We start from the raw sequence: 12,413 nt of genomic DNA on the forward strand, positions 1-12,413 counted from the left end.
GTATTTTTTAAATCACAACGTAAAACGCTTTATGTCACACACTCACACACACTAATCACTATTATCATATTACATATAGTATTATTTAGTTAATATGTTAAAATATTAATGCTTAACACGGGTCAAGTATATAATGTCAATATTAATATATATTGTATCTTATATGTAAATATTTATATACTTATATGATTGTATCATTATATGGGTCAATATTAATTTTTATATACTTATATTTTATGATCCCATGATCACGATTCATGACATATATATGATTTAAATTCAAATTGTTAAATTTTTACTTACTACAAATTGTGATTATAATGTATAAATTATAAAAAAAACACATTAGTTACTTAATTATTAATAATTTAATTTTAATCTAATAATAATGCTCAAACTCTAAGTCCTAAATTTCTCATAATGTAATATGATGAATTGTTTACGAAACAATTTGCGAGAAGTAAAAATTGTTAAGTTTTTACTTATTGCAAATTGTGATTATAATATATAAATTATAAGAAACACATTAGTTACTTAATTATTAATCATTTAATTTTAATTTAATGGTAATGCTGAAACTCTAAGTCCTAAATTCCTCATAATCTAATAGTCATACATTCATACTTAAATTATATGATCATATTATCTCACAATCTATATTAATACTATCTTACATCTAAGATCATGTGATATACGTTTTCTAAGAATAAAATATCTAATTATAATGCATTGATTAAATAACACAATAATTTATGCAGATATACTACATGATTATATAATGATTAGTGATAACATCAAATATTTCTTATTATTTACTATATATATATATATATATATATATATACACACATATGTATATGTATGCATATACATATATGTATACATGTATACATATATGCATACATGTATACATACAGTGTGAGTGTCTAGGCAGCTAAAACCAAGGAAAAAAGTATTGGAAGTTCATATTGCTCTACTAACTATAATAAGTAGTGATTCATAACTCATTTTCATTAGTTTGGCCTTACCTGGCTTACAAGTTAGGTTGGCTTGCTCCTCTTTGCAGGCTGACTTCTTTGATTGTGTTTGTTAACTGAATATGTTGCTAATGTTGGTTTTAAGCCATTGTAACACTTTTCAATTTCATTTTGTAGGTCATCAGTGGCCACTTGGGATGGGTGAGATCTATTGCATTTGATCCTAGTAATACATGGTTTTGTACTGGCTCTGCAGATCGCAAAATCAAGGTATCCAGCTTCAATTCAGTTAATCCAAATTAGTTCTAGAGAGTTGTTCTAAGGATTTGATATCATAATCATTTGACCTTGCTTTGATACCCTTCATAATTTGTCTTCTGGTTTTTGTTGTATTAAATTTACTGTCCCTGATATCTCTAGCATAACATTTTCTAAAAATTTATTGTCTAGTTTGAAAAAATTTATTTCTCATGCTTGTGGTAAACTTGGAAATGTATTGGGAGAACTTGGGCAGGAAATGGTAAATTTTTTTGACAAAGTTGACCCATCTAAAAAATAACTGTATTCCAAAGCTCCGTTACTGCAAAAATGGATGGATCATGAGATGGTGAGTCTATTTGGCAACACTTTTTGCCCAAGCTTAACAAGCAACTTAAAACACAAAACACTCAAAACTATTTTCACCTTTATGTCAAATTAAAACACTTTTTTCTAAACAAGAAACAAAAAACACCCTCTAAAAAGCTTTGCTAAACGAATTCCGTATTTTTGAGATTTACAAACGGAAGACTTTTTTTGATAAGTAATATTTCTGAGATTTGAAAACTGAATATGGTTATGCAATAATCCCAATGTCCCCCAATATTTTATACCTTGTGATCTATCTTTCTCTCATAAGAGAGTTGGCATTTCATTGTAAGGCACAACTACTGAGGTTTTTTTCCCATTTGATTTTTGATTGACAAGATATGGGATGTGGGAAGTGGAAGGCTAAAACTCACACTAACAGGACATATTGAACAAATACGAGGCCAGTTCCTTACGAATTTTTCATGGTACGTCAAATTCCATTGGCTAACTGTGGTATGGTTAATGGCCATATTACTCGAGAACTAACATGGTAAAAAATGTGTTTTATTTTGCAGGCCTTGCTGTCAGCAGCAAACATACATACATGTTTTCTGCTGGTGATGATAAACAAGTTAAATGTTGGGACCTTGAACAGAATAAGGTCAGAACCTCTATATAAATTCAAATGTTCAATGCTCTATTGTATTAGTAATTCTGGTTGTTAAGAATATATTTATTGTTGTTTAGGTTATCCGGTCTTATCATGGTCATCTAAGTGGTGTTTATTGCTTGGCTCTTCAACCCACTATTGACATTTTGCTCACTGGGGGACGTGATTCTGTCTGCCGGGTATGTGGTTTATCAGTATGATAGAAGTTCATAGAACTTCTCTCATAACAATTGCTATATTTTTAGCTTCTGACTACAATGATTGTGTGTGTGTTTTTAGTTCTTGGTAAGTTGGGACCAGAAAGCTGATTTTATGATTTGATGGAACAATAATGTTTAGGTCTGGGATATTCGTAGCAAGGTGCAAATATTTGCTCTGGCCATGATAACACTGTTTACTCAGTGTTTACTCGACCTATGGTATGCTAATTCTTTATCTGGTTCACAGCTTTTTTCCTTTTCTTTTTCTTCATTCATGATGCTATATTTAGATACAAGGGCTGTCAACAACTTTGCTGCCTCATCTGTTTTATGTGGTATAGGACATAAGTAGAGTATCCTTTGGAAGTTCATTCACACGTGAACTTAAATATATTGTTATTGTTAATTAGAGTATCCTTTGAAAGCTCGTCTGTTTTATGGAGATTACCATACATGTTCGGGGCTTTGTTATTGTTAATTCTATGTGACTTTTTACATCAATGGGTGGGGATTTAGGTTATGTATCAAGGGGTGTAAACGAGCCGAGTTTGGGCGAGCTTGGATTGTCCAGGCTCGGCTCGTTTATTTTTGAGTCAGGCTCGAGCTCGAGTCAAGCCTGACTTCGCTGCTCGAGCTCCGCTCGATAGGGTCTAAACCCTGCTCGAGCTTGAGCTCAAGCTCATCTATTTCAAAGCATAGAAATCAACGAAACAAGAAAAAGATTGAAAAGGAAAATGAAAAGCTCCTCCCATTAGAATCATCTCCTGAGAGTTGTTGCAGATTCAAGAGATCTCCAACCCAAATTGAACTCTCGGTTGTCAAGACTCGGCTGAATTCCCTCCCAACAAGCTTGGCCAGGCCAAAATCTGCCACTTTTGGACATAAATAAGCATCAAGAAGAATGTTTTCTAGTTTTATGTCAAGGTGTATGATGCACTCTCTGCACTTCTCGTGGAGATAAGTCAACCCTCTAGCTGTTCCAATAGCAATCTAGTATCTTGTTTTTTAGTCCAAAAATTTTTCATGGAAAAGATGAGACTCTAAAGAGCCATTTGGCATATAATCATACACCAGCAACTTTCTAGTACCTTCAGGGCAGAACCCATGAAGCCGAACAAGATTTAAACGGTTGACTGTCGCTATTGTTCTGACTTCTGTGCGGAATTGCTTCTCTCCTTGGCTGATGCTTTCAAGTTTCTTGACTGCTATGAGCGTTGAATCGGATAACGTCCCTTTGAAAACAGAACCAAAGGCTCCTCCCCCCAACTTGTCCGATAAATTTTTGGTGGCATTTCGCAAGTCTCTGTACCCAAATGCCACCAATGAACCCTCCACTATTTTTCCTGTTCCAACAGCTTTCTTCCTTTGCCTAAAGATTACAACCACAAAAAGGCCTAGCAGAATGGCTACCCCTGCAACTGAACCCATAACAGCATCAACAATATTTATCCCCTTGGCCTTATTATTCTTTTTACTAGGAAACTCAGAACCTGCCAGTCCATACCTAGAATTGGCTAGGCTAGGTGATGGGGGTGATGTGATTCCGTTTGCTCCAAACTCAATCCACGCATGTAGACTAGGGTTTCTAAACCTTCTTCTCAATTTTATAATGAGAGCAAGAGTGTTGGCTCAAATGCCTACACAAGAGGCCTTTAAATAGGCTTGTTTTTCCAAGTTGATGTATGACTAAGTTTCCTTGTCAAAGACTTGAAAAACCTAAATACTCTAACCATTATACACGGCCACAAGGGTTCTCGTTGTGTAATTAGGTAAAGCCCATAAGGGTTTATAATCAACTTGAGAATGGTCCTAAAGGGAAAATAAAAATTAGCTCTAAGAGGCCTAGGACACTTATCATCTCATGACTTGTCCTACGTTACTATTAATTACAATTCATTGCACTAAAAAATTGTAATTGAACTCAAGTATTTATTTTGATTAATCTGAACTCCCATTGACATCTTATAATTGCAATTGACCTCTCCATGAAAATCCATAATCGAATTAAAGTCATAAAATAAACTATCACTTTATTTCACTCTCTCTTAATCCTTGAGTACTCGATTGAATCTCTTGATTGTTCTTGTACTCTAGAAATCATATTTCATTTAGGGTCCGTTTGGGATTGCGGTTTCAGTAAGTGCAATTTTAAAAATTGCGTTTTTGATATCGCTACTTTTTAAAATCGCAAAGGCGTTTGATAAAACATGTTAAAAAGTATTTTTTTATGAAATATTTGTTATGCGAAATCGTGATTTAGTTTAAATTCGCACTTTTTTCAAATAAGCAGTCCCTAACCTGCTTATAGAAATCCCTTTTTTTTTTTTTTTTTTACTATTTTAGATTAAGTGTTTTTTAAATCGCAATACCAAATATCTTATATTTTGCGATATCTTTTAAAAACATATATTATTCTTGCAAAATCGTAATCCCAAACACACCTTTAGTGCATTTTATTTTAGCAACTCCTTACTAAGACACTTTGGCCAAAGATTTAGAATAATTAATTCCCATTAAATTTATCTCAAATGGATATTTCATGTCGCTTTGATTAAATCAAAGGATTATGAATTCCATCTTCAGGAATTATGTTCATACATTGCTACATATGATCACCTAGCACACCGAGATTTTGACTGTAATAGATCTCACTCCTAAATGTATCAAAGTAACTCTCACTTGACATGAGTGCACATTCCTCTCAAGATTGAGAGTCGATGTTATAAGTTGTTGTGATTTCAAGTTTTTCATTTTGACAGCAATTATATATAAAACAACAACTCGCGTGGTATGTTCCGTGCATTGTTACTGCACCAACATATCAATTAGAACTCTTCACTTTCCTCCTCAAAATAAATCATCATGATTGATATGTTATAGTCTTATGAAATGGAATGTCCAATTCCATTACTGACTACGAATAATATTTTATGAGTTACAACTTTACAACTTTTATGGTTTAGATTTTTTGTCCAATAACCACATTAACATACCTCAATTCATAGTCAATATAACTTGAGGAGTACATGTATATATACAAAATAATATGCATATGTAAAATATAATAATCCTAATGTTCTTGTATAATTAAGAAAATAAACAACTTTATTTAATAAGCTATAATGTCATACAATTGGAATTGGCTTTTTAGAGCATAAACCCTAACAGTGTTTGGTCTTTGGTATTTGGTACATTCTTGGAGTTTGGTATTTTAGTATTTTGGTATTTCGGTATTTTGGATTTTGGTTTTTTTTTTTTGGCTTGTTCGCTGCATGGGGCCTCCTCGTTTCTAAGTGCTGTGTGTTCTTCTTTGTGCCAGTGTGCTGCCCATCTGTTCTCACATTTTTGTGCAGTGTTGTTTCTGAGCAGCTTGTGGTTTTCTGCTTATGATTTGCTTCCAGTGTGCTTGTTTGTGGTTTTCTACCATTATTTTTGGTGCTTGGCCTTTGATTTTGTGCCAGTGTACTACCAACCAGTGAGTTTATTTGTGGTTTTCTGCCACCATATTGTTTTTTGGTGCTCAGCCTTGAATAGAACTTAGTCTAAATAGGAGGGAGATACTTCGTATCCTATATATGGAATCTAGGGGTACAATCGATCCAATATGATCTTAAATAGGAATGCTGAAAACGTGGCTGCTAGTTTTGCTTGAGCTGTAAGACTCATGTTCCACATATTTCTCAAGTATCTAATGATTGTTTTCTGCATCAAGTTTTAGTCTACATGAGCTTGATCCTTAATGAAACATTAATATTAACACGACTAATTTATTTATGAGTAAAATTAATTGGGCTGCTTATTGACTCTGGGGATTTATTTGGGAAACCCAAGTTGGTTATTATTCTCTATTTTAATCTCATGAGGAGATTTGGCTACCGATGTGACTCACCTGTCTAGTCAGCCCGTAAAGGACTCTTCAGCACTGAAGAGTCTTCTGAAGAAGCCGCATGTGCCATATAAAGTTCTTGATAAACATGGTTTTGGGAATGAACTCTTGTCTAGAGTGGAGAAAGAATGTGTTGAGATTGATATCAAGTATGAAGGCTTCATTATGCGGCAACAAAACCAACTTCAACAGGTGAGTAATAAATGTTGTTTGGTTTACGTAAAATTTTCTGAATCACTTTAACTCATATCATTTTATTCCCTTTTTGGAATAACCTACCATTTTGGGCATTGAATCAGTGGCAGAGCTAGGAAATCTTTCCAAGATGTCCAAGGTTATATATATATATTATATGTAATTGTAGATTGAGGGTTGGCTTGCATCTTGTAGTTGCATGACACAATATGGTGGTACCTGCATCTTATATAGGACCTGAACTTTGCACATATTACACGGAACATGAAGGAATAAAACTAAACTTACATGAATCCAGATTATGTTTTATGTCATGCACACATATCAATGTGATGCTAATATCAATAGTCTACTTGAACGAGTAATTATTGGTTGGCTAGACTAAATGTCACAAGCTAATTGACCCCATTATGTATCGTCCAACTATGAATATGTGAATTAATAAGTTAATAAAGTATCATCTTAAATATGGGTGGAAGAGTTTTAAGTTTAGAAGTTATACATTAATGACATAACAAATTATGATATATAATTGAAAATGATATATTTTGTTAATTTTTAAAAAGTTCGGGAAGTAAGAATATAAATTAAAAAATATAATTTAGTGAAAAAGATACTTGACCATCTCCCTTCTTTATCATTGCATTGAATGTTGAGAATTTTATTGTATCCTTTGTTTATTTCTTATTTGTAGATGGTCCATAAACAACATAAACCACTTCCAGAGGACTTGGATTACTATGCAATGACAACTTTGTCTCTTGAAGCACGTGAGAAACTGTCCAAGGGTTGTATGATAACTTTGTTTATTTAACTAGTAGCATAATTGATTTTCCTCATGGTATTTGTTTGGAACTGCATTAGCATAAATTTGAACTCCTAATTGCAAATAAAATCTTGTTGAAGATACCAAGTGTTGAATTGTCGTTGCTTTCTCCTGCTTTACAGGTCAGGCCGCAAACCATTGGGCAAGCAAGCAAGGTGGGTGGGGTAAGCCCTGTTGACATTACCGCTCTCCTCATTATTCTTGAGGCGTCGTAGGAAAGCTCAGGAACAGTAGAGGCACCAGAGATTGACTTCTCTCAGAGCAGATATAGATGATCCACATTTGCCTTAAGTTCCTTTGACTGAGTCAATCATCACTGAAATGTGCATCACAGTATTTCAAAGAAGCCGCCAGAGAATCAGGCAAATGAGCATCAAATCTGACTTTGGATTAACGTGAGACCTTTTGGAAAGCTTAGTGGCAAGATGGTTTTTCGGCATTAGGACTCTGTGAAACTTATCACAAATATGCTTCTGTTGCCTTGCACTTGAGGAATTTTGATCATCTTTCTCATACTTTTGCAGCAACAAAAGTGAAGGTCAACTCAGGGACTGTCAAAAGTTAAAAGTGCATTATTTCAAAATTAATTTTCTTGTCAATTTACTTAAAGTCTGTTGATTCATAGTTTTTGCAGCCTCACAAGTCAATAGATATTGTATTAGTTGTAGTCTTTGTAATTAGTATAATATGTGTACATGCCTTAATTAAGTGAAAAATGTTTTGAAATAGAATTAAGACCTTCTAAGGTTGATATTGTGTACTTGCTACCAACTGCAATCTCAGGCAATATTAATTTGGAGGCAACTAAAGATGTCTTTTCGACTATATTATAGGTCCTACATGGATTCAGGTGGCTATGTTTGTTAAGGATTTTGAAAAGTCTTCTCTTTTCAAATACAAAAACACAATCTTCAAAAAATAATTACCAAGCAAACACTTTCCAAAATACAAAATACAAATACTTTTCAGAAAAGAAAACACAATGCACTGTAGAAAATTTCTCACCTTTTTCTTAGGAATATTTTTAATAAAACAAGTTAATTTTTTTAGGTGTAGAAGCTCATTATTACTTTTCAAAAAAAAAAAAAAAAAAAAACTCACACACACACACACTACACTTTTTAGAAAATTTCTAACCTTTTTATAGGAATTTTTTGAGAAAACTTGTGAATTTTTTCATGTGTATAAGTTACCTTGTTAGAGCACTAACAACAGATACCCAATCACTCATTCACTTTCCTCTATATAGAGAAAATCTAAAAAAAAAAAAATCACAAAAAATATCTTACAATAGGTTCCTTACTGCTTTTCTAAGCATTGGGAATGTTACAATGTTTCTCAATGCATTTGAGAAGTACTTTAGCTTTCCTATAACTTTTTTATTCATATTTTAACACAAATATTTATCTCTCATCTCCACACTATTTGCCTTTCATTGGAGATTGTATTGGAATTTTATAAAAAATGTAAGGGTAGGTAGGAATTTGTATTTTATAAATAAATAATATTTTAATAGTATATGGAAAGGTAATAGAAACTATTGTAGAGTGTATTTGGTTAAGGAAACAAAAAATAATTTTGTTCCTTAGGAAACATCATACAGAAATGAGTACTAGTGGTCTTACTAACAAAACAAAAAACTAGAGAGGTGGCCACCCCCAACAAAGTAAAGAGAGTGGTCGCATGGCCACCTCTATCATGCTCATAGGAGACCGTGTGGCTACCCTAATAGGACAGAGGTGGTTCAATAGCCATACCAACAAGTTTGAGATGGCTGAGCGGCCACCCCTACCAGATCGAAGGGTGTCTGCAAGGCAACTTATCTATTTTTCTTAATTTTTTAATAAGTTAGTCTTTACTCTTTTTTTGCTTAAAAAAAAGTATGTTTGGTGTTTGTCTCTTTGAAGACACTACACACTAAAAAGCTTGTCGTACAAATTTCTTGTGTAGATCTCGCAAAAAATACTTTTCAAATGTGGATCTCATTTAGGGCGCAGGTTGGGAGGGTTGAAAGGGGACAAATGCTCCCCTCACCTCTCAAAAAATCTCCTTTAACCCTAGAAGAATTTCTCTAAATGGTTTTGTTGCCTACCTTTAACTGCTTATCAAATTCATGAATCACGCTTTTTGTCATTGTTAAAGGCGTTTCGGTAATCAGATCGGAGTTCAGACCAAGGTTGAAGTCGATGCGATACAAGTCTTCTATTTTTTACAAAAATGCACAGTTCAAGCTTTGTACTTTGTTTACCAAAAAAATGCATCATTTAACTTATTTAGCTAAACGCTCGTCTAAAATATCCATTATATTATGTTCAATGGATTATGGGCCCACAGTCCTCAAATTGGACACAAGTTGCGCCATGACGTGTGTCTCCTTGTAGATTATTTATGGTCATGATAGACTAATTACCTTTTTTTTTTTTTTTCTTTTCTGAGCGACCAATTACTTATTTCTTGAGTAACTCTATATAAGATTTGATTTTTGAATAGTCTCTTTCAAAAGTAAAGATTTTTGTTCAACAATCTTTTCTGAGCGATTCTACTAATAATTATCATGTCTAAATCAATTTAATTATTAATGTACTAAGTGATTATTAGATAATGTAAAAAAAATAAATAAAAGATTGTAATTTGTAAAAGCGAGCACAAGAATTCAGCTATCAACCGCCAATCTCTATTAATTATAGACCGGACCCGCTTATCTCTCTCTTTCCCTCCCCTTGTGGGTGTGGGTTTGTTTTGGTAGAAGCCATGTTTTACGGTAAACAAACTTTTGAATATTTCCACCATCTGAATGTCCCATTCAATCCAACAAAAAAGAAACTTGCTTGATGACTCATCTCTCATCCACCCTTCTCCTTCTCCAACCTTGAGACCCAATCTTCTTCTTCCTAATTTGCAAATGTATCCCAATGAACGACATGGATGATGACGAAGAAAATTTCTTAATCCAGGTTTTGGATATATAGTTAGTTAATTTTTTTTTTTTTTTTTTTTTTTTGTTCTTGGTGAGACCTAGAAATGGCTGCACCGGATCCAAGTGCAGGAGGCACCTTCATATGGGTAATCTCTACCGTTTTATTTGTGTCTCTAGCAGCCGGAGGTGGTTGCCTTGTACTGTACATAATCCAACCTAACTCAGATTACGCATCTTGGCTTCCCTTTGTTGGGGTGGCATTGGTTTGCCTTCCTTGGTTGTTTTGGATGCTCACAAGCCTCTACCGAGTCATTTCCCGGGCATGTAGAGTTCGAGTTGCCGCCGGTGGTGGTAGAGGAGGACGACAAGGCAGCAGTGGTGGTGGCAGTGCATTCGATCAAGGAGGCTCTGCTCGTGCAAATGTGGTGAATAATAATAATAATAATGCAGCAGCAGCAACTCGCGTGGAGGCGCCTCCACGCATAGTAGAGACTCTGCCGGTGAGGTCTCCTGAAAGTGAGGCAAGAAGGCGCGCTCAATTTGAAGCTATTCTAGCATTGGACGAGGAAGATGAAGAAGAAGTGAAGGATAAAAAGAAGGGTAGATCATCCTCAAACCATTCAAGCACCGATTTGTCATTGGCTTCACATGAGAGTGAAATGCCATTGGCCTTATCCATGGCATCTTGATGATCACCACATTCATCATATCCATATATGAGTAAGCCATATATATATATATATATATATATATATATATATATATATATATATATATATATATATATATATAAATGCCTATCTTCTGCTCTGAATGGATTATGATTCTTCTGATCAATGGATAACATTTTTCACCCTACGAATACCCATACATGATACATTCTTCATCGTCATACATACATTCATTACATGTACATATATACTGCTCCGTCCATACCATAAATCCTGCCTTATTCTTGAAACATCTACCCCAGCTGGAATATTGTCTGCTTGTACATACTGGACTTCATAAATTTATTGTCATAGATATGATCTTCATTCAAAGCTTTTTATCTTCATCATTGCAAAATTAATAGTCCTTGAAAAACAATTTTATAGGGGAAAAAACAATTGAATCTTTTTTCTTTTTCCTTTTTTCCATTCCTTGACTCGTGTGTAAGTCATAATACACGAACAACATTTTTGCACATTAGAGAAAAATTTCAGCTTAACATTTAACATCTCTATTTTTTTTATTTTTTTTTTTTTTATAAAAATGTAAAATCAACCCATGTTGTTTGCCTGATTTGTAATTAGCTCCCTATGGTATCAAACTGAACTCAAATGTCCCTGAAATATACCAAAAAAATAATAATTTAGTTTCCACTGACTTAATAGATTTTGATAGCGTGAAACGTTAGAGCTAATAAAATTGTTACACATGTTCTATTTAAGTAACTGTCGCTCGCACTAACGGAAACTGTTAAATTAAGGGGCGGAATTTGACTATATGGAGTAATTTTTTTTTTTTTTTTGCATACCTCATAGACTTCTAAGTTCATTTTAATTCCACAGGGATCTAACTGTAACTCAAGTAAATCACATGGACTCATTTTGCATTTTTTTTTTCTTCCTTTTTTCTTTTATTTTAGATGTTGATATTTATCATGAAGAAGAGCAAACGGACTGGTTTTTTGTCATACTTTTGCATGCTTTACGACTATTGCTTTTTACGGTAGATGTTCAGAAAACTCTTTTAGTAGGCAATGGATAGAATTGAGTAGTCGTTCTGTAGACTCGTGTTTTTGTTTTTTTGTTTTTATGTTATTTAAAATTGATGTGACTTTTAAAATTACTATTAAATTTGTAATAAATCACTATTAAATTTTTATTCAAACATATCACAGATCAAAGCATGATACGTTCATTTGTGCCTTTATTTTTCAATTTTTAGAGTCAACTTAACCAGACTTGAAAAGGGTAAAGGTGATTCTAAATCTTAAGTGTTAAGTGCATAAGAAATTATTCATTGTTGGGCTTTGCGTATCTTGATTATGTGATTTATCTTCTAGCTAGGCAAACTGCAAATTCTTCGGATGCATGTTTGTTGAAGGGAGATCTCCCATTTTACACGTGTGATCTGTGCGCGTGCGTGCACTTGCTTTCAGATAATTCTAATGCTATACAAACACGA

General features: G+C 33.7%; 1 protein-coding gene and 1 pseudogene across 1 annotated transcript; one reads left to right on the top strand and one right to left on the bottom strand.

Annotated features, from left to right (window-relative positions):
- Positions 1-3,119: 3,119 nt before the first annotated feature.
- Positions 3,120-3,845, bottom strand: LOC148584625 (G-type lectin S-receptor-like serine/threonine-protein kinase At2g19130 pseudogene; annotated as a pseudogene).
- A 6,500-nt stretch (positions 3,846-10,345) lies between these two features.
- On the top strand, positions 10,346-10,930 carry LOC132185150 (uncharacterized). The gene has a single exon (XM_059598963.2). It carries the CDS (start codon positions 10,346-10,348, stop codon positions 10,928-10,930), a length of 585 nt encoding a protein of 194 aa, XP_059454946.2.
- The last annotated feature ends 1,483 nt before the right edge of the window (positions 10,931-12,413 follow it).

The sequence above is a fragment of the Corylus avellana genome, chromosome 7 (assembly GCF_965113065.1).
Source record: "Corylus avellana chromosome 7, dhCorAvel1.hap1.2, whole genome shotgun sequence".
Classification (NCBI taxonomy): domain Eukaryota; kingdom Viridiplantae; phylum Streptophyta; class Magnoliopsida; order Fagales; family Betulaceae; genus Corylus; species Corylus avellana.